Raw genomic sequence first — 23,803 nt, 5'->3', positions numbered from 1 at the left:
TGGCTGGTTGGACTCGTTGTTGGAAGTTAATCGCCAGTACTGTTGGGCAGTTGCAAGTCAGTGATGGAAGTACTGTTGGGCAGTTGCAGGTGTACAGCCAGCAGTGATGGATGTTAAAAGTAAGAAGTTAGCATTGATGAGAGGTAGAGGTCTGAAGCGTTAGCCTAGGCTAACGACCTGGAAGTATCCGACTTGGAGATGGAAAATTATTCATGATTATATATCTTTGTACTGGATGTCAATGACGATTTATATTCCTGTTTGAACTGGCTGTCACATTATTAAGGTAAAAAATACATTATTTGGTTTGCAACAAAATCTCTCCTTTGCTAACCACATGCTTATTAGTAGTTGGTGGCTTTAATAGTTAGAATCTCTTATTTAGCAGGCAGCATTGACGCTCGCTGTATTGCAGTAGTTCGCGTAATGAAGATTTTTCTGAGGTAAGTGCTTAATGAAATGTATAGGTTATTGTTAAGATTTCTTTTTAGTCAGGCCCATTCTTTTGAATTAATCATTTGAAGCCAGGGTGTAGTGGTTTTGAGCGGTCAGATTGCATTGCGCTAGAATATTGTGGGTCAGTGTTGACATGATAAAAAAAAAAAAAGCAAAGAGAAAGTAGGTTCACTTGCATTTAATTTCACTCAGCAGCTGAAGCAAAATATTTTAATAAAGAAGTTTCAAGGTCAACATCCGCAGTCTGCGAGACCGGCAGGAAATCTGGCCCACCTGAGGCACCAGGCGGAAACGGTATGGCAGCCACTCTGCAAGACTACATGCGTCACCTCTACGATCGTCTCTGCCTGCCTGCATTGCTGCAAAAGGAGGCTTTATTCGGCACCAGCGCTGATATTTCGCACGCCCTGTCGACAGTACTCAGATGTGTATGGCTCTGTCGGTGTGATCCGTTGCTTTTCTTCCTTGCAACCTACGTCCTCAATTAGTTGCTGGATGTATTCTAGTCTCTGTCTTCCTCTATGGTTTTCGCCCTGTACTGCTCCCTCTAGTACTACGTAAGTCATTCCTTGGTGTCTTAACAGATGCCTATCATCCTGTCCCTTCTCCTTGTCAGTGCTTTCCACATATTCCTTTCAGATTCTCCGCATAACCACCTCATTCCTTACGTTATCAGCCCACCTAATTTTCAACATTCATCTGTAGCACCGCATCTCAAATGCTTAGATTCTCTTCTGTTCCGGTTTTCCCACAGTCCATGTTTCTCTACTGTACAAAGCTATGCTCCGAACGTAAATTCTCAGAAATTTCTTCGTCAAATGAAGGCCTATGTTTGATACTAGTAGACTTCTCTTGACCAGGAATGCCCTTTTTGCCGGTGCTAGTCTGCTTTTGAATTCCTCCTTGCTTCGTCCGTCATTGGTTATTTTGCTGCCTAGGCAGTAGAATTCCTTAACTTCATCTACTTCGTGACCATCAATCCTGATGTTAGGTTTTTCGCTGTTCCCATTTCTGGTACTTCTCATTACTGTCGTCTTTCTTCGATTTACTCTCAATCCCTATTCTGTATTCATTAGACTGTTCATTCCATTCAGCAGATCATGCAATTCTTCTTCGCTCTCACTCACTTTGTTCTAAACATCCTCAAGAGTGTCAATAAAATTTCCTTCTGCTGCGTCGACCAAATCATGGTGATCTTTTTTCATTTTTCAGTAGAGTAAATGGACAGCGTTCTCTCGTTGCACTTGTGCCTTGAAAATGAGGGGGTATTCATCTATCGAAACATCAGCAGACGTCAACTACCTCTATTCCCGTAAGTTGTCTGAGCAAGATAAGGCAAGACTGCACTTTCCCCTTGATGTCCTAAGTACATCGCTATAGAGGGTGCTCAAGGTTGCCAGGAGACTGGCATGCCACACTCACTAGCCACTACTGTTTATGGACTCAGGCAGGCTAAAATCAGTGTGTAATTACGCATCCGTATCAGTCGTCCAAGTTCTGTTCGATTCTGTGCTCAAGCGGCTAAGAACCGCTGTTGCTGCCTGAGTTGGCCGCCCTGCGCACAGAATTTCACACCCTATATAGCCCCATATTACCTACAGATTTAATCATGTACTCTGCTACTGTAATGTACATCGATGATAAGTAAAATTTCATCATTCCTGATGTTGCAATTTTAATGGCCGACAGTATAGCCATAGAAGAAATCCCCGGAAAACTGGTGCAACTAGAATACTGAAGTTCATCCGACTGAGGAAAGAGCAGTCTAGGCACTGCGTTCGGGCGCTACTGTACTTCAGTCACTGCCAGCACAGAGAATAACGGCTAATCTCGTCTTTCCCGGAGAGTCCTCGGGCGAAAGTAATGGATACGTCCCGCGAGCTAATGAATGACGCGGGCGCCGCTGATATTCGAGTCCGGGCGTCGCGAGTACATAAAGCGGGCGTGAGTTACGGCGGCGGTAAATGGCGTGTAAGCAGCCACTTAGCCGACTACTCGCTCTTGGCCGACCGGGACGCCTCCGCAGAATTAATCCGCGCGCGGCGCTGCGGTCGCTCCCGGGGTTAATCACGTGAAGTGCGAGCAGTCTGAAATATGGCGCCGCCGCGCGCGCCGCAGCAAGTTTTGCGCGAGAATTATCGTCTTCGAATCTTGGAATAATTTAGGGCGCTAAGTAAAATGAATGCGCCACAGCCGCAGCTGCTAACATCTTAGCAGATGAGGACAAGGAGTTGCTGTACACGCGGCAACAGCCGTCTCCTGCGGCCGGGGGAGATCTTAATTCTGGCGCACTAATAGTAATTAACTACGCGGCGGACTGCCCCGTCTTCCACCCACGCTGGTGGGCCACAACATTAAGACCACTGCCCACCGCGACACTGAACACTGTAACTTGGCGTTACGGGCACGTGCCACGGTGAGGAAAGTACAAGATTCGTTCAATAATCAATGCCCTGGTTTTCTTTACTGTTCTTAATACGAGGCCCATTTTTAAATTAAGTGCCACTCTTTTCACAATATATATAAATGACCTAGTAGATAGTGTCTGAAGTTCCATGCGACTTTTCGCGGATGATGCTGTAGTATACAGAGAAGTTGCAGCATTAGAAAATTGCAGCGAAATGCAGGAAGATCTGCAGCGGATAGGCACTTGGTGCAGGGAGTGGCAACTGACCCTTAACGTAGACAAATGTAATGTATTGCGAATACATAGAAAGAAGGATCCTTTATTGTATGATTATATGATAGCGGAACAAACACCGGTAGCAGTTACTTCTGTAAAATATCTGGGAGTATGCGTACGGAACGATTTGAAGTGGAATGATGATATAAAATTAATTGTATGTAAGGCGGGTGCCAGGTTGTGATTCACTGGGAGAGTCCTTAGAAAATGTAGTCCATCAACAAAGGAGGTGGCTTACAAAACACTCGTTCGGCCTGTACATAAGTATTGCTCATCAGTGTGGGATCCGTACCAGGTCGGGTTGACAGAGGAGATAGAGAAGATCCAAAGAAGAGCGGCGCGTTTCGTCACAGGGTTATTTGGTAACCCTGATAGCGTTACGGAGATGTTTAATAAACTCAAGTGGCAGACTCTGCAAGAGAGGCGCTCTGCATCGCGGTGTAGCTTGCTGTCCAGGTTTCGAGAGGGTGCGTTTCTGGATGAGGTATCGAATATATTGCTTCCCCCGATTTATATCTCCCGAGGAGATCACGAATGTAAAATTAGAGAGATTCGAGCGCGCTCGGAGGCTTTCCGGCAGTCGTTCTTCCCGCGAACCATACTCGAGTGGAACAGGAAAGGGAGGTAATGACAGTGGCACGTAAAGTCCCCTCCGCCACACACCGTTGAATGGCTTCCGGAGTATAAATGTAGATGTAGATGTAGAAATAAAAATGAAACAACTAGGCTTTTCTTAGCAGTTTTACAGGGCCTTTCAATAAGCAGGTTGGTTTTATTCGGGATTTCAATACACCATATTATTCCCCACTCTTCTGGCTACAAAACTATATTTTTCAATATTCTTTCGATTCAATGGGACGGCCTTACAGGAATTTGCTGAGAGGGCGTGTATACCCGCATGGTACCACTCTACTGGTCGACGTCGTCGTCAACGACTTGCTGCATCAATAACTGCCCCATCATCAACGTATTGCTTGCCGAGGAGTGAATCCTTCATCGCGCCAAAGAGATGGAAGTCGAAAGATACGACATCCGGTCTGTAAGGTGGGTAAGGAAGAACAGTCCATTGAAGTTTTGTGAGCTCCTCTCGGGCGCGCAGACTTGTGTGAGGTCTTGCATTGTCGTGGAGATGAGAAGTTCGTTTGACTTCTTATGGCCACGAACACACTGTAGTCGTCTGTTTTTTTTTTTTCCTATGTGTAGCACAGTACCGTCGCCTTAACTTTATCGGCTGAGGATGCGGGTTTGAACTCTTTCTACGGAGGAGAGGTGATTTGGCGCCACTCCATGCACTGCCGTTTTGTTTCTGATTCCAAGTGATGAACCCATGTTCGGCTGTGACGACGCTCGAAGAAAGAATTGTCACCATCAGCCTCGCAGCGCGCAAGCAATTCCGGACAGATGGTACTTCCTTACTCTTCTTGGTCTTCTGTTAGGTGGCGAGGAACTCAGCGGGTGCATACCCGAACTGGTGGACGGTTGTGTCAGCACCGTCAACAGAGACGTCCAGTTATGCAGCGAAGTGTTTGTGATCTGTCGATCACCTCGAATGAGAGCGTCCACACAGATGCATGCGGCCGACCGGCACGTGGAGATCGGACAGGTTTGCGCGGCCTTGTTTCGATGATGCCAGACGCCTCGCCCAGCGACTCACCGTGCTTTTGTTCACTGCGAGGTCTTCGTAGATATTCTCCAAGCGCCTACGAATATCTGCGATGCTCTGTTTTTCCACCAAAGGAAACTCAATGACAGTACTCCGCTTGGAAAGCACGCCCGCTACAGACGCCATTTTGAAGGCTACGTAAAGCGCCGCCACCTTTCGGAACTTCATGAAACTACACAGGCTAAAGCGAGAATATTCCGTGACGTCTCGCAACAGATATCGCGTTTTTTTCAACCAAACCTGGTCGAGGGAAAGAGTTGTGTTGCATCACTTATTGAAAGCCCCTCTTTTTTTCATAAAAGCCTGCACTTTAATCCACTTTTCTACACAATTCCCATCAACATTAAGGCACTTATCGTATCGTACAATCACCTTTTGAATACCATCCTCGTAGACATCTACCGCCGGATTAGACAAACACTGCAACACGATCGTTGATATCTTCAACGTCGTCATGGCGCTGACCACACAGGTGCTTCTTCAAATGCAGGAACACGTGGTAGTCTCTGCGCCCTTGATCGGCCCTGTACGGAGGGTGATCACCTTGGTCCCAGTCAAATAAACCGACCAGCTCCTGGGATTGATTGGCGGCGTGTGGACGGCTACCGCCATGTAGCAAAACGATCCCCTTAGTCAGCATGCCACGCCTTTTTTCTTGATTACTCAGCGCAGTTTCTTTGAGGTCTCATGATAAGCTGTAGATTTTATTGTGTCACCACGAGGCAGAAAGTCTGCAAGTAGCACCTCCATACTGGCTCAGAAAAACAGTACAGCCGGCCGCTGTGGCCGAGCGGTTCTAGGCGCTTTAGTCCGGAACCACGCGGCTGCTACGGTCGCAGGTTGTAACCCTGCCTCGGACATGGATGTGTGTGATGTCCTTAGGTTAGTTATTTTTAAGTAGTTCTAAGTCTAGGGGACTGATGACCTGAGATGTTAAGTGCCACAGTGCTTAGAGCCATTTGAAGCATTTGTAGAACAGTACACACGATTTTCCGGGCTGAAATTGCTTGCTTGAACTTCACTTTCTTGGTTAATGTTGAATGCCGCCATCCCATGGATTGCTATTTTGCTTCAGGTGTAAAGTAATACATTCATGTTTGGTCGCCTGTGACAATTTGGATTCAAAACTCGTCATCTTCCTCACTGCAGTGCTTAAGAAAGTCAAAGGACTGCCTAACGTTTGTTTTTGTGTATTTCATTCAGCATTTTCGGTACGTAGCGTGAGTATAACTTTCGATAATTTAAACGCTCTGTAACAACTGCACGAAGTGCATTTCTTGACGCTTGAGGGAACTCGTAACAAAAGGTTGAAATTGTAAAGCGTCTGTTCACTCTCACTTTATCATCAACTTTCTGTTACAGATCGTCAGTAATGAGTGGAGGTTACGTACATCGTCCCTCATCCTGCATATTCGTACGATCATCTTTAAAAGATCTCTCTCATTTCCGCACCATGCTATCGCTCACAATGTTTTCTCCATACACTTCACTGACCTGACGATGGAATTTCAACCGCTTTCACGCGTTTACCGCTAAGAAGACGAGTCACAGCGCGTGTTTCACATTCGGCGGGATTCTCAATCGGAGGAGGCATTTAAATTACTTACAAACAAACGTAAAAATGCCGAATGATTCTGTAACGGCGTATGTGGTTTGCCGACAGAGTCCAATACACAATGCCCATGCGCCAAATACCGACCCACGCTATGCAGCGACAGAATTTAAAAGACGATACTTACTTTAAAAACACGGCCCTGCTTGTCTGTACCTGGGGAACATTTTGAAGATGGTGAGAGCGTAATACATGCAGTGACAACATGATTACGAGTATTGGACAAGAACCTTTACGAACAGGGAACACGTGTTCTTACATAATGCTGGCGTGAAGCCGTAGAACGTGATGGACGCTATGTAGAAAAACAGCACACGTAAAAGGAACGTTGACTGATATTTTCAAGTAATTATAATTCTTAAGGATAAATATGTTTTGAGAAAAAGATATGGGGCATTGTTTACTGCATGGCCCTCGTATATAAGTGGAACAGAGATGAATGGGGACTCAACATTTTTCGCTACGCATGGCACCATGTGATAATATACTCTAAAACAAAAAGCGATCCACAACAAAGAAAGTACCGAATGGGACGGAAATCGATGGTTGCGACGTACGTACACAGACAAACAAATGATGACAGTTTCAGAAAAATTGGATGATTTATTCAAAAGAAAAAGCTTCACAACTTGGGGAAGTCAATAACGCAGTCGTCCACCTCTCACTCTTATGCAAGCAGTTATTCGGCTTGGCACTGGCTGACAGAGTTACTGGATGTCCTCCTGAGGTAGCGTCCAAATGGCACGTCAAATCGTCGTAATACGAAATGATTGGAAGGTCCTGTCCATAACGCTCCAAACGTTCTCAGTTTGGAAGAGATCCGGCGACCTTGCTGGCCAAGGTAGGGTTTGGCAAGCACGAAGACAAGCAGTAGAAACGCTCGCTGTGTGCGGGCGGGTATTATCTTGCTGAAATGTACGCCTAGGGTGGCTTACAATGAAGGGCAAGAAAGCGGGGCGTAGAATATCGTCGATGTACCACTGTACTGCAAGTGTGCCGCAGATTATAACCAAAGGGGTCCTGCTGTGAAATGGAATGGCACACCAGGCCATCACTCCTGGCTGACGAGCCGTATGGTGGCCAGCAGTCAGATTGATATCCCACAGCTGTCCGGGGTGACTCTAGACACGTCCTCGCTGGTCATCGGGGCTCAGGTCGAAGCGGGACTCATCACTGAAGACAATTCTACTCCATGAGATTCGAGCCCGACGGCGTTTCTGGAGACGACACGGACATCGGTGGCACTGTCGCCCGCCACACGGCCAGACAACCAGGAGTGATTGTCCTAGGGGCCAGTGGTGGACCACCGCGTTATTAACTTCCTCAGTTTGTGAAGCTCTTTCTCTTGAATAAATTGTCGGATTTTTCTGAAATTATAATCATTTGTTTGTCAGTGTCTGTGCATCACGCATACGTACTTGCGTCCCATTCGGAAAATTCCTTCGTGGTCCGTTGTTTAATTTGTGTTAGTGTGTATATAAATTAGGCTTCATCGGTTGTCCTGGGAGAGAGCGGGGTGAGTGGGATGGGTGGGGGGGGGGGGGGGCTGAGGGAGTTTTGTCGTCAGGAACATAAGCCACTGGAGCAGCATGAAGCGAGTGTTGACTGTGGTGAGGGTAAAAAAAATGGTTCAAATGGCTCTGAGCACTATGAGACTCAACTTCTGAGGTCATCAGTCCCCTAGAACTTAGAACTACTTAAACCTAACTAACCTAAAGGACATGACACACATCCATGCCCGAGGAAGGATTCGAACCTACGACCGTAGCGGTCGCGCGGTTCCAGACTGTAGCGTATAGCCCGCTCGGCCACTCTGGCCGGCGCTGTGGTGAGGATAGGTTAGTTGTGGGACCTGTGCTCTATCTATGTACACCATCGACATATGTATCAGGCGGTATGGGGAAATGGCCCTGAAACTTCTTATACATGTTTTGTCAATAGAAAGCAGTCTTCTGTTCCCTTTCCCCATAAAGTTTTCTGTATGACAGTTTCAGTTTAAGTTGTTCGTAATTGCAATCCGTAGGGTTTAGTTGAACCGACAGCGTAAATCTGTGTGATGTATGATCCAAGCTAAATTTAACAGATTCCTTTTGGCACTTACGAGGATAATTTCAAACTTTTTATTGTTTAGTGTCAACTGCCTTTCTAGACCGACGAAATATCTCGTGTAAATCATTTTGAAATTCGTTCTGATTTTTTGATAACTTTATTAGACGGAACAGGACAGCATCATCTGCAAACTAAGAGTGCTCCTCAGATTGTCTCCTAAACCGTTTATGCAGTTCAGGAACAGCAGAGGGCCTTGAATACTAACTTGGGGAAGGACAGAAATCATTAGGGTGTAGAAAAATATCCACTACCAGTTACGATAAAAGGTTATTTATTTGTCACACGACCGGTTTCGGGCTTGCGCCCATCCTCAGGTGTTTATACATTCATGTATATGTTTATACTGTTGGAGATCACTGTATAAGTACAAAAAAATTATTTGCTGGTGACTACACAGATACAAGTGGGACAATTGTAAGTCGTAAGGCAGCATTTGACGAAAATATATCTGTACTTACATAAAGGTGAAGCACCATTATTACAGTTATGCTGTGATGATAGTTTAGTTACTTAGTTACACACTTATTGTCATTTTATCATCCATATTACAGTTTTACCAAGTATAGCTTCATATTTCACTATTATGATGTGCACTCGTGAAATACACTATGTTTATAGACAAACATGTGGGCTGTGGTCAAAGAACTTAGATGTAGCAGATGTAAAGATGTTACTCATACAGAAACTTGTAGGTTATGGTCACAGGAAGTGCAAGGGTGTTGCATATATAAAAATTTAAAAAGCTATTATAGACTGCGACGTTTCTTGATACACATTATGAAATTTTTTTGATTCACATTTTTGTTGGAGAACTTAGATCTAGATGGTGCTTCATCTTTATGTAAGCACAGATATATTTTCGTCAAATGCTGCCTTACGACTTACAATTGTCCCACTTGTATCTGTGTAGTCACCACCAATTTTTTTTTGAATTTATACAGTGATTTCCAACACACCAATTTTTTTTTTGAATTTATACAGTGATTTCCAACAGTATAAACATTTACATGAATGTATAAACACCTGAGGATGGGCGCAAGCCCGAAACCGGTCGTGTGACAAATAAATAACCTTTTATTGTGACTGGTAGCGGATATTTTTCTACACCTTGTGAAGTAAAAGTCACGGAGTTCGACAGTATCCACTATGGATAAAATTCACAGACATCATTTCTCTTTTACTCAATGACTTTCAGTCAGTTACTAGAAACTGTGACGTTTCTGACAGGAAATTACGAATGCAGTAGCACAACTGTAACAATACGCCACTGGCACGCACTTTGATTTGAATGCGCGTCTGAGGAACAGTTTCAAAAACCTTCTGGAAATCTACAAATATGGAATCCGTTTGAGATCCCTTGTCGAAAGCTGTCATAACTTCGTATGAAAAAAGAGGCACTTGTGTTTCAGCTTTCAGAAGAGTTGCTACCAACCTACTCGAAGCTAGAGTAAAGTACATAGTCGCAAAGGAAACGGTGTGGCACTTAATTCTTGATTTGTCTGCTATAGACTTCTGGCTTTTATGATATATTAACATTGTTTTCTGCTTTAGTAATTTACTTCCCCAAATAAAATCTTGTATAGAGGAATTGATTATGTATAGCCTTCAGCTATCTGAATATTTTTTGTATTTTTATTTGTGCTGGGGTTAACTTTGGTATCAATTTGATTAACAGCTTCCAAGGTATAATTGTATTGCTATATGTTAATATTCATATTGTTTTATTATTCACGTGTAATTTGAAACGTTATTTACAATGTCATATAGAGGAATCTAGTTATGTTCAATCTACAGGCACATACATAACCTCCATACTCAGGAATTGCATGTGAGAGAATCAGGTTTTATTATTTCCTTTTATTCTAAGTATAATTATATTCTTTTTATTAATTATATTAACTTTGGTAACCACTTATATCTAACAATTTATGATTTGTATGTTATCTCATACTTTAATTTTTAAATTTTGAATAGAGGAATCCTATTATGTTTAAACATAGCTGCCTGAATACTTCCTGTATCTAAGATTGTTAATGCAAGAATTTACCAATACCATTATATTTTAATATCCATTATGCTCTTATGTTTCATGTGAAATTCTATCATCATTTATAATCTCACATATAGAAATTTAGCTCAGTTTCATTTTTGGGGCACATGTATAGCCTTGCACTCTAAAATTGCATCAGGGAGAACTCGGTTCTTGGTAGATACCATATAGTTTAGAATTCTTTATCTTTGTTTTCTTTTGTGTATATATTTTTATATCTATTTTGTTTTATTTTATACTTAATTAATCATATTAGTTTTTATTAATTATTTTGCATATAAACATCACTCACTGTATTAAAGAGTGTACCAACACACAGAGCAACAGCCAGGGCAGAAACATTAGAAAAAGGTCCGCCTCCACGTGGCAGGGACGGTAACGGAATGGGGACTTGTCAAGCTAACATAACTTGCAAGCAGCCATTACGGCTAAGAGACCTAACACTGCCTGGCTTGTCACTTGTCTTAAGTAGCACACAGCCCACCTTAGTCACCCAGGTGGTGGGCCACTCTGTTGTGTTTTAATAAAAAAAAAACCTCCAGGACCAACACACCCAGCGGTCGCGCCCTACTGTAGGCAGCATAGCTACGTCACTGTGGCTAGCACGGCAGAATGCTGTGGCTGAGGAATTGGGTTGGTTGGTGTGAAGCACGGAGAGAGGAGTGTTTGCAATCAGAGCTCGGACTGACCTTGTCGACGTCGAGGGCGTCCTTGTCGGGGTCCCTCTTGCCCCTCTCCTGCTCCTCTCGCTTGCGCTGCTCCTCCTTGAGGCGCTCCGCCTTTCTCCACTTGGCGCGCCGGTTCTGGAACCAGACCTGCAAAACGGGTGCCCCATCAGGCCAACGTCTTTCACATTCATCGGCCAGCTAGCGCCGCAAACGCACACCAGATCGCTCGTCGTTCCACCATACTATCGAGGGAACCACACACCCAACGTGTCACCAATTTCGCTCTTACGATAGTGCAGTGCCTGTGTTATTCTGAATTACGATGCAAAGTTCCTTTGCACACATGCATGCAATCGACTTTCAAGTAAAATGTCTCACGTGTATGGGAATATACGTAATGTATGTGAGAGGTGGCATGAGCCCCCTCTCATATTTCTATCTTATTCTGAGTAATTCGATTTTCCTCTCTAATTACATGCGGTGAAAAGTTGCTATTCCTTCACACGCGGACTTCCCACGCAGCGTCTCTCGTCACCCGGGTGGTCCGGTGACAGGCGGGATCTGCTGATCTTGAAAGGGTTAAGCCGACGGGTGTGAGGGAGTCGAGTGGATGCTTTCCAGACGCCGACATTGTCATAAGAGCGGCGGCGACACGCCCACAGGTGCCTGACGGAACGGCTGGGCTAGAGATTCTGTTACTTCGCAGAAACTTAGTGGAAACACTTTCAGGCGGGCTACCAGCGAGGCGTGGGAATGACTTGTGTTTCCAGGCAGTCTTGGCGGGCAAATTCCCGCATTTCCTGCAAAATCGTAACTGATTGGCTTGCCCAGGGAATAGCTCTTGCCGTAGCAAGATCGGCGCAAAAACTGGCGCCAAGTATCTCCATTGGTGGAATAGTACTGCGTCGGCAATAGAGGGGAATTTTCCGCCGGTTTTCCAGTTGCTGATTGGAACGTTTAACCACGACCACTGTCGTGGGGGCGGGAATGTTCTGTGTTCGACTTGTATGGGTGCTCTTGAGAGGGTCGGCTCTCGGCTTTCGGTCGGAGTAAGTTACAAGACTGAGCTCTCGCTGCTCTGGACACCCTGCCTTCCGTTGGCTGTCTAATATACTTCCATTTAATTGTAACTGTTTGATGAAGTTGCTGAAGTTTCGACTTCAACGTAACTTTCCGAGTACAGTTGGCAATTGAGCGTTCTGCGTACAAGCGGCCTATGTTGTCCGTCTTGAGCAGTTTTGGCTAAAGTTGACTGTACCGGAGTTACTGTGTGACTTCTCCTTTTAAAATCACTCACTGTACCGTCAGTGATTGTGTAGCGACCCTTCTTCGTCTACTCAGAGGCGTATTTCTATTGCTAGGAAGTCCTTAGTCTGGAACAACCATATCACGAGAATTTGTTTCGGGCTATACTCACGACATTATCAACACCACTACGGGACGTCGAAGCAACCAGCCATCGCCTCCAGTATGCTAGATCGTGTCCTTGCAGTTAAGAAGACAGCACCAGCAAATCAGGGAATTTTGCTAGGTGATAATCAGAGCTCAGCAGAGCGCGCCTGTTCGTCTTTTCTAACTTTGTTCTGTCTTGGATGTTCATTGTCTGAGTTATCACTACAGTAGCAGCAATTAATGTTGGGTTGGCTGGGTGTTTCTCTTAAGATTTGCAAGGAATTGGCTCCACATACCACTTGGTCATAAATGTCACAATCTAGTTTATGGACAACTTCACCTTCACAGCATTTATTTGAGTATCCAATTTGATGTATTGTAAATGTTTCATGTGTTTTGTTTATTATTTTGAGTTTAGTCATAATAAATCAAATTGTTATTTTGGACAGAACTTTCATTCTGTTAATCGGTAGAGCAACCCTTTCATTTCTCACTACGTTAATGAAACTTTCCTTCATCTAAATAATTTCTATCCAATTAAATTATTGCAGGTGCCAAAATCTTTTCTACTCCACTTGCAGGGTCGATTACAGTCAGTTCGCGTTTCTTCTTAATTCATGCGCAACAGCAAAAGTCGGAGTAAGAAAAATGGGGGGGGGGGGGCTTAGAGCATCATTTCCATATGAAGATTCTAGAAGAATTTAGTGCTAAATACGCTGCTAGCCCCAGCACCTAGCATATGTATGAGTACAGGTTGTAGTCATATGGTTGACGACATGTGGAAATTTGGGTCTGGTTGTGAGTCGGGGACGGATAGCCAAATGGTAAGGCGGCCACTCGCGATAAGAGGGAAATCCGGGTTCAAGTGCCGGTCCGGCACAAATTTTCATCGTCATTCCATTCTACAGGTGATGGTTGTCCATATTCGCGGTTGCCAACACATTTCATGTATTACATAACGGCTGTAGTCGCCACAGTGCCAGTTCCTTTGGGCATGCATGCATGTCTCAAGGTACTTTGCATAGTAATTCGGAATAACACAGGCACTGCAATATCGTATTTAAACACCGACACCAAGCAAGCTGTTTTCAAGTTGAATAGTTGAATGTCTCACCTGTGCGGGAATATACGAGGGTGAGTCAAATGAAAACCTTAAATTTGCAGTAACAAATTGAAATTTCGCGCCGTTATCCTGTAAGTTGGTAAGCGTGCTACAAACAGCGTGCAGAATGGCTTGCAGATGGCAGCATACTGCAGATGCACACATACCGTCGCAGTATCAGTATAAAGGTGGCCGCACCACTTGCGACTTGCACCAGAGAAGAACAGCGTTCTGTTATTCGGTTTTTGCGTAGTGAAGGTGTGAAACCTATTGAAATTCATCGACGAATGAAGGTTCAGTACGGTGATGCATGTTTGTCAGAGCAGCAAGTCTGCGATTGGAGTAGGAAGTTCGCAAATGGTGTGATTCGTCCAGGTCAGGCGCAACGAGTTGTGACTCCACAGAAGATTGCAGCAGTTGAAACCATAGTGAAGGAAAACCGCCGAGTGACACTGAATGACATTGCAGCATGTTTACAGATTAGTCACGGGTCAGCACACCACATTGTGCACGATGTGCTCCAGTTTCACAAAGTGTCTGCAAGATGGGTGCCACGGCAGCTGACTCCTGAAATGAGAGAACGACGTGTTGATGCTTGTGAAGAACTTCTTCGGCTTTGAACGAGAAGGTGATGGCTTCCTTGCAAGGATAGTTGCTGGGGACGAAACCTGGGTTCACTTCCACCAAACGGAAACGAAGAGAGCGAGCAAGGAATCGCGCCATTCCTCGTCACCGAGTGATTTCCATATGTTTGGAACACTCAGAGACGCAGTGGGAGGAAGGAAGTTCCGTTCTGATGAAGAGGTACGCCACGTGGTGCATGAGTGGTTGCGCAGGCTACCAAAAGAATTTTGTTCTAAAGGAATTTATGCACTTTGTAAGCGCTGGAGGACTTGCGCCGGCCGAAGTGGCCGTGCGGTTAAAGGCGCTGCAGTCTGGAACCGCAAGACCGCTACGGTCGCAGGTTCGAATCCTGCCTCGGGCATGGATGTTTGTGATGTCCTTAGGTTAGTTAGGTTTAACTAGTTCTAAGTTCTAGGGGACTAATGACCTCAGCAGTTGAGTCCCATAGTGCTCAGAGACATTTTTTTGGAGGACTTGTATTGGGTGTGGGGGAGATTATGTTGAAAAGTGATAAAGCTTTGTACCACTTCCGCACAATAAATAATATTTAAAAAAATATTTAAGGTTTTCATTTGACTCACCCTCGTGTATGATGAATGCACAAGTACAGGTTGTATACACATTGCATTGTATTGTATTAAACCGGGGCTCTAGAAACGACGGAGATGCTTCGTCCCGCCATAGCCCTCAGTGGTTCACAACCCCACACCAGGCCACAGCAGTTCACCCACCCTACCTGCCACCCCACACCGGACCCAGGGTTATTGTGCAGTTTGCAATGTAAAGTTCCTTCGCACAGGAAAGCATAATCGATGTACAAGTACAAGACGTAGACACATGGAAGCGCCTTGCCACAGTTCGCGTGGCTTCCCTCCGTCGGAGGTTCGAGTCCTCCCTCGGGTATGAGTGTGTGTGTTGTCCTTAGCGTAAGTTAAAGTTAGATTAGTAGTTTATAAGCCTAGGGACAGATGACCTGAGCAATTTGGTCCCATAGGAACTTACCACCACCTCTGTCTGTTTATTTTTATCTTGCGGAGTGCAAAACAACGTGTGTGTGTGTGTGTGTGTGTGTGTGTGTGTGTATGTGTGTATGTATGTGTAGAATAGGAGCCGGGTCGCTGATCTGCACAAACCGCGCGAACGCTCCACTGGGCAAGCTTTCGGTGGCGCATATCACACCCCGGGGAGCTGGGGCAGCGAGAGAAGGGCTGTGTGTGTTTGAGCGCATTGAATGCGTTTTGTCGCGACGCGTCGCCACCCGTGTCGACTGCTCGCGAGCGAGGGAGGGAGGGGGGAGGGGGGGGGGCCACCCAGCCGTCTGGAGTGGCGAGCCCCCCCTCTGTTGTCGGCCGTGTTTGCCTGCCCTGCTCACAGACTGGGCCCTCCACAGCCTCGCCGCACCGCAGTGCAGCGTAACTGCTGCTGCCTGCGTTCCCCTGCTGCCTGTTCTAGAGGGCCACTCCACTTCACAGCTGCGCCACCGCCACCGCACCGGTTCCGCACTCAAGCTTGTTAGCACTGCGGCTCCGTGCAGGACACTGTATCCGACTGATTTCCAGCAGACCTCTTTCTGTTTGCGGAACAGCTGGGCTATGAAGATGCAATTCTCTATACGGTGTGAGCCAGTTGAGATCTGACACCCCAAATACATTGCCCGACAAAAAAAGTGCAGCGCACAGAAGACACGGTCGGATGTCAATGTAACTTTGTACACGTACACACAATCTGCGGGTATGTACATTGCTGATATGACATAACTTTACGCTTTTACCGTTATTAGAATCTATGATGCATTTAAATAATAAGAAATCAGCACAAGGTAGTTTGTAGACTGAAAACGTAGCCTGAAACTATGAAATTCTCTAGCTGCCTGGCTGGCCAGCAGCAATTCTCTGTGAAAGGTACAACAGCAGCACATCAGTGTTGTTAACGGCGCGGTAGGGTACATGAGGTGCGTGAACTGCATCAGATCACTCAACAGCACACTGATGCCGCGTACTCGTGTGAAACAGCTTTATCAGCACTTGACGACATAGTCGGGCTCCATGTAGCCGGTGGGCTGAATAGCCCTCTATCCAGATTTTTGGGGGTATTCGACTGTGCCACTGGCCCGATGTTGCGTCGTCGAGGTTTCACTCGACCAAATCTGACCACCACAAGGAAGCATCGCAACATTGTGCACCGAGCACCTCGAACCGCTTCACATCTGCGCCTACAATCCGAGGATAAGTCATCGGCTCCCTGCAACATTCCCTGGCAGCCAGACTGCGGAATTACCATGCGTACGATGCCGTTAACGCGACAACACAAATGGCCCACTTGACGCCATTGGCATAGGATGACACGGCAGTCGGTCGGACCATATTGGCCCGTCTATGATGAGAAGACGGAACTTTACCTTACTACTGCTGTCTCATGCATGTTATGCTAAAGATTACAGTTCTTAATTAATCTCCGTCTACATTTAAGTGGATACTCTGCAAGTGACACTTACGTGCCTGGCAGAGGCTTCGTCGAACCTCCTTCACAACAATTCTCTATGTATTCCACTCTCGAAGAGCACGCGGAAAAAACTAGCACCTACATCTTTCCGTGCGAGCTTTTATTTCCCTTATTTTATTATGATGATCGTTTCTCCCTATGTTGGTTGGCGTCAACAAAATATTTTCGCATTCGGAACAGAAAATTGGTGGCTGAAATATCGTGAGTAGATACTATCGCAAGCGCCTTTGTTTTAATCATGTCCACTCCAAATCCTGAATCACGTTCGTGACGCTCGCTCCCTTCTTTCTCGATAATTCAAAACATGCTGCTCTTCTTTGAACTTTCTCCGTATACTCCGTTAATCCTGTCTGGTAAGGATCCCAGACCACGCAGCAGTACTCCAAAAAGAGGACGGACAAGCGTAATGTAGGTAGTCTCGGGTCTGTTGCATCTTCCAAGTGTTCTGCCAATAAATCGCAACATTTTCTGTGTGTTCTTGTAATTCCTACATTCAGTTGAATTAACAGCCTTTAGATTTGATTGGTTTATCATGAAACCGAAGTTTAACAGATTCTTTGTATCCCTCATGAGGATTACCACACACTTTTCATTGTTTAGAGTCAATTGTCAATTTTCGCACCATACAGATATATTTTCTAAATCTGTTTTGCAGTTTGTTTTGACAGGTGCAACGACAGAAAATCAAATGGTTCAAATGGCTCTGAGCACTATGGGACTCAACTGCTGTGGTTATAAGTCCCCGAGATCTTAGAACTACTTAAACCTAACTAACCTAAGGACAGCACACAACACCCAGCCATCACGAGGCAGAGAAAATCCCTGACCCCGCCGGGAATCGAACCCGGGAACCCGGGCGTGGGAAGCGAGAACGCTACCGCACGACCACGAGATGCGGGCACAGAAAATCAGACTATTATTTCAAATGAGCAATCAGAGTTCGGTTAAGTTTAATGTTCTGTCAGTGGCTGGTTACATTAGACACGAATTTTCCGTAATGTTTACTCAGTGTCATTAGTTTGTCAAGGTAAGGAGCTGTACAGTAAAAACAGCTCTGCAGTAAGGTAGGCACCGTAGGATGCAATGTTTATTATTTGTGAAATCTCAAGACCAGACATTTTAATTTTTGCTAGTGTACCGAGAGTATGAATGTTATTGTATTTTATGCTCAAATAACGTTTGTCTGCGGCAAATGCACAAAATTCTTGCTTCCAACATCACTATAAGCAACGTCGAGCAAATGACTGCAGCACCTTCTCGAAAATTCCTGGCTATTTATGAATGATTGTCGCGGTCCCAAAACTTCTCACTTACTCGAAAATCTAACTTGAGTTGGTCGCGGATTGTCTAAAGTTTTACAGGTAGCTTTACAGCTGTGCGTTTCCGACCTGTGGCTACCTGGCAAATTTTGCTCGATTCGACGTCGTCTACCCTACTCTGATCTTATTATCAGACTGCTTTTCTCCATCTTGTGCATAAGTTTTATAGAAAGGGACTTATAAGAGGACTTCAGCAACATAACACGCGCAGAACTCAGGCAGCTAGTAAGAAAATATACTATGTGATCAAAAGTATCCGGATACCTGGCTAAAAATGACTTAGAAGTTCATGGCGCCCTGCTGGAATTCAATATGGTGTTCGCCCACCCTTAGCCTTGATGACAGCTTCCACTTTCGCAGGCATACGTTCAATCAGGTGCTGGGAGGATTCTTGGGGAATGGCAGCCCATTCTTCACGGAGTGCTGCGCTGAGAGGTATCGATGTCGGTCGGTGTGGCCTGGCACGAAGTGGACGTTCCAAAACATCCCAGAAGTGTTCTATAGGATTCAGGTCAGGACTCTGTGCAGACCAGTCCATTACAGGGATATTGTTGTCGTGTAACCACCCCGCCACAGGCCGTGCATTATGAACAGGTGCTCGATCGTGTTGAAAGATGCAATCGCCATCCCCGGATTGCTCTTCAACAGTAGGAAGCATGAAGCTACTTAATACATTAATGTAGGCCTGTGCTGTGATAGTTCCACGCAAAACAACAAGGGGTGCAAACCCCCTCCATCAAAAACACGACCACACCATAACACCACCGCCTCGTCATTTTACTGTTGGCACTACACACGCTGGCAGATGATGTTCACCGGGCATTCGCCATACCCACACCCTGCCATCGGATCGCCACATTGTGTACCGTGATTCTTCACTCCAAACAACGTTTTTTCACTGTTCAATAGTCCAATGTTTACGCTCCTCACACCAAGAGAGGCGTCATTTGGCATATACCAGCGTGATGTGTGGCTTATGAGCAGCCGCTCGACCATGAAATCCATGTTTTCTCATCTACCGCGTAATTGTCTTAGCATTTGCAGTGGATCCTTATGAAGTTAAGAATTCCTATGTGATGGTCTGGATGGACGTCTGCCTGTTACACATTACGACCCTCTTCAACTGTCGGCGGTCTGTGTCAGTCAACAGACGGGGTCGGCCTGTACGCTTTTGTGCTGTACGTGTTCCTTCACGTTTCCACTTCACTATCACATCGGCAGCAGTGGACCTAGGGATGTTTATGAGTGTAGAAATCTGACACAAGTGACACCCAATCACCTGACGACGTTCGAAGTCCATGTGTTCCGCAGAGCGCCCCATCCCATTCTGATCTCTCACGATGTCTATTTTTTTTTTTAATATAGTGTATAGTGTGGACTGAAGAGATCATCCTTGATGACTTATTCTTCTAGGATGGGATGTAAGGATAAAAGGAAAACACTTTATTTATTACACATTCAGTTAGGCTTGGGCACGCAATGGGTCCTTTAGCCTGCTGTCTTTGGTGATGTCTATCTCCTGTGGAGGGTGAAATGTGTCAAGGCTGTTATGTGCGACTGCTTCCTCGTGTTATGACAGATTGCCTATGAGGGGTGAAACGTTATTGACTTCGGTACTCGATACTTGTGCCATCTTGCAGGGTTTACCGTTCCTACAGATTGTAATTGTCGAACTTCGACCCTAAGGGCATCGATCTTGTCAAAAACTCGTAGAGCCTTGTCATGGACCTTCTCTTGTATAGTGGTCTCGTGGAGTGCGGTGCGGATGTCGACGTTTCTTGTCCACCATGGAGCTCCTGTGATCCATCGATAGCAAATGTTTTGCAGCGCTTGGAGTTTGTTGTATTTGGAGACGCACGCAGTTCCCCACGAGGTGGAGCCATACAACATTGTGGGTTCCACTGTTGCCTTATACAATTGGAGTTTAGTCTTAGGGTTGAGATCCTTACTCTTCAGGAACGGAATCAATGACCTGGCCATCTTCTGGGCTGCCGTCTTCTTGTCGTCAGTATGCTGCGTAAAGAGCAATTTTTTGTCAAGGTAGACACCGAGGTACTTCACTCCCGGCGACCATGGGATAAATTGGTCAGCTATTTGGAGTCTGTCGTTCAGAACTGGTTTCCTCCGTGTGAACAGAACGGCTGCCGTCTTCGTCGGGTTGATCGTTATCTTATTTTGCAGCGCCCAGCGTTCCATTACAGCAAGTTGCCGTTGCATCCTAGCAATTAGTTGGTCCAAGTGTCGTCCAGTTGTCAGAAAGGCCGTATCGTCCGCATAAAAACTCGCCGTAACAAAGGGGACTGTTGGGATGTCATTTATATATAAGTTGAAAAGTAGAGGCGAAATGACAGAGCCCTGCGGAATTCCTGCGGAGACCAGTTTCATTTCGGAGTTTTTATCGTCGACTCGGACATACAGTTTCCTGTCCTGCAGAAAGCTGTCGATGAGTCTAATGTAACAATCCGCAATAGGGGTAGTGCGATGCAGTTTGACGATAAGGTTGGGCCGCCACACCTTATCGTAAGCTTTTCGATGTCAAGGAAGACACCAATCGTGAACTGCTGCTTGTTGTATCCTTCTTGTATCCGTTCGGTGATCCGTAGAAGTTGAAATTCGGCAGATAACTTGTCCTTGAAACCGAATTGTTCGGGTCGTATAACATCATGCGCTGTAAGCGTGTCATGGAGCCTTTGCAACAGCACTCTCTCGAGCACCTTGCCAAGGGTCGGCAAGAGGCTAATTGGCCGGTAACTGTTGGGTTCTGCTGGGTCTTTACCTGGCTTTGGTATTGGAACTACTCGAGCCGTCTTCCATGCCGTAGAAAAATATCCCTGCAGAAGACAGCTGTTGTGAATTCGGGTAAGGAGCACAGTTGGCTTCCTGGGCAACTGTTTCAAATCGGTGTTGCTTATGGAGTCGTTGCCCGGCGCATTATTCCGAGTCTTCCGGATAATTTTACGGATCTCTGCTGGTGTGGTGAGTTGTGGGCGGCTCTGCACAGGCATAGTACGAAAAGTAGTCTAGTCTGCTGTAACGACGGCTTCCTGTTCTTGCAGGCGGACGTCGTTCACGGGGGTCGCTGGTGTAGACATCTGTTCTTGGTAAGTCGTAGCATACAGCTCTGCCTGGGCGAGTTCGTCATAGAGGAGGCCATCTGGTCCTCGGATGGCTCGTTTAGGTGGCCGCTGGTGTCGTATGTTCTTGACTACCTGCCATTCGTTCTTGGTTCGAAGTAAGAATTCATCCATCTTATCTTCCCAGACCTGCTGTCGCCCCTCGGCCACTCTCCTGTGCAGTTCTCGTGTTAAGACGTGTGTTTCTCGTCGATCGATCGGGTTTCTAAAGCGGAGCCAACGTCGCCTGCTCCTGTTTCTCTGTGTCTTCAGTTCTTGGAGTAGAGGCGGGAACTCGTCGAAAGCTACTACAGGGTAGAACGTGTGAGTAGTTGCCCTCCGTTTGGCTACCTTTATCTTCTGCGTCAAAGTTTGTACCGCGATGTCGATGGCTTCCGGTGTTGAAACGTCCTGCGTCGGGCAGATATTGTTGTGAAGGTATGTCCGAAATTGACCCCAGTTCAGAGTTTGTGAGGTTGGGGGTGGAAGGTTGGCCGTTGCGTTTTCCACTATGCTGATAACAGGTCGGTGGTCAGACGAAAGATCGTCGACGGTGCGGAGCTGGAGGTTCGTCTCAACATTTTTGAGGACAGCAATATCTAGGACGTCTGCTTCTTGCCGATCGACGTAAGGAATCCGTGTGAGCTCTCGTGGGCCATGGACTGTGATGCCCAGTTCTTCTTCCATGGCAATCAAAGTTCGTCCACGAGGGTTCGTACGCCGGGAATTCCACGCGACGTGCTTGCTGTTAAGGTCACCTCCTAGGAAGATTTTGTCAAAATTGGTGAAGATACTCCGTAGGTCGTCTGGCACCAGGTTTTTACCGGGGCTTTTGTACGCCGCAATGAAAGTGATGTTGCCTGCCGCCGATCGAACCGTTACTGCTGTTGCCTCCAGATGTTGGAGGTGTGGTAGTGTTTCATGATGGTGCCGCAGTTCCCTTTTAAGCAGAACTGCGGTCCCTCCACCTCGTTGGCCTTGTCTGTCCGTTCTAGAGACGTACATGTTACGAAATCTGAGCTCAGTTGTTGGACGAAGGTGCGTCTCCGATAAAAGTGCGATGTCGATTTTGTGACGTTGTAAAACTTCAGTGAATTCTGTTTTCTTGTGTTTCATTCGGTTGGCGTTCCATATACAGATTTTCAGGTTTCTCGTGGTCCCAGGGCGATCCATCTTAAGGTGTTCCAAAGGCCTTCAATACACTTTCGATTAAAGAAAGTATCCCCACTAGTTGTTGCTGCACGGCGGTGAGAAGTTTCGCGACATCAGAGAGCGCTGGAGCTATAGATTCCATCAAATGAGCTGGTGAGACGTAGGTTTCCGGTTCCGGTCGGCGTGGTGATGCTGCGTGGGCGTATGAATAATACTGGCGGTGCTGTCGAGGTGGAAGTGCTTCAGGAGGAGGCTGTGTTACTGGCTGCCGTGTCGCCGCCGGCTGTTCTTGTGGCGTTTGCTGACGGTGGGGCGGAGGGTGTGGCGTCAGGTTGGAGTTCCGTATTACACGAGTCCTCCGTTGAGAGGGCTGCGGGGAAGACCGTTGTGTGTATTTCCTGAGAAGTTCCTGGTATTTCTGGCAACCACGCCATGTGGCAGGATGGTCCTTTTCACAGTTAGCACATTTCGGCGGAGCCCCTCGGGAATGCGTACATGCTGAAGATCGGTGTTGCCCTCCACATCGAACGCAGCGAGCAGGCAAGCTGCAATAATTAGCTGTATGTTCGAATCGCTGGCAGTGGCGACATTGAACAGGTCCTTCTTGTCTGTTGTAGGTTTCAATAACGACTTTAGTATATAGAAGGTATTTGATGTCGTAAATCTTGTAGTTTTCCTTTTGGGCTGGCAACGTGACACAGTAAGCATCTTGAGGTCGTAATTCCTTCGTCTTGTCGTCTCGATTTTTAAACTGGTGGACGTTGATGGCAGGGAAACCCTTCTCTATCAGTGCGTCTTTCAGTTCTTTCTCCGTAACTTCGGCAGGTAGATGTTTGACAACCACTTTGAGGTCCTTGTCCTCCGCGGCCTGATGTGTAAAAAAGTGGATGTCATTTGACGCAAAGAAATTGATAGCCCGCCGTTGATCTTCATAGGAGTCAAAGTGATATTTGATCCTGTCTCGTTGGTAGATGGCCTTAAGACTGCCGTCAATATTCGCTTTCAGCGCCTTGTTGAGTTCCATGTAGTTCTTGGTATGGTAAATAGTAACGGGCGGGACTTTGCGTAGTAAGTTCCGGCCAGAGCCATCTGTCCCCTCTTTATCTGCTTCGAGATTGACATCACTCGTCTGGTCCATACGTTCTGGAGCATCTGTAGTATCTTCCGTCGCAATAGCCGCATAACGGTTGGAAGTTTTCAGTTCTGCTGGACGTTGTCGCTTCCGAGAGTTGTTCTGCTTAGGAGAAGCGTTGAGTCGTTTTCTTTGGCGAACTAGTGTAAAATCGCCGTCTCCGTCGGCGGGCTGCTTGGTCCAAACTTCTTCAGAGGAGACTCCCTCCATTTCGTCGTCGTCGTCG

At 46.2% G+C, this 23,803-nt stretch overlaps 1 protein-coding gene across 1 annotated transcript in view; it reads right to left on the bottom strand.

Annotated features, from left to right (window-relative positions):
• Nucleotides 1–23,803, bottom strand: part of LOC124594490 (paired mesoderm homeobox protein 2B) — a 537,638-nt gene that overhangs the window by 148,995 nt on the left and 364,840 nt on the right. Inside the window, exon 7 of the mRNA XM_047132865.1 lies at nt 11,263–11,388. Coding sequence (XP_046988821.1) covers nt 11,263–11,388 — 126 coding nt within the window. The remainder of the gene's footprint in view (nt 1–11,262; nt 11,389–23,803) is intronic.

This window comes from Schistocerca americana, chromosome 2 (assembly GCF_021461395.2).
Source record: "Schistocerca americana isolate TAMUIC-IGC-003095 chromosome 2, iqSchAmer2.1, whole genome shotgun sequence".
In the NCBI taxonomy this organism is placed as follows: domain Eukaryota; kingdom Metazoa; phylum Arthropoda; class Insecta; order Orthoptera; family Acrididae; genus Schistocerca; species Schistocerca americana.
Note: the sequence above shows the minus strand (reverse complement) of the source record. Positions and strands in the feature narration are given on the sequence as shown.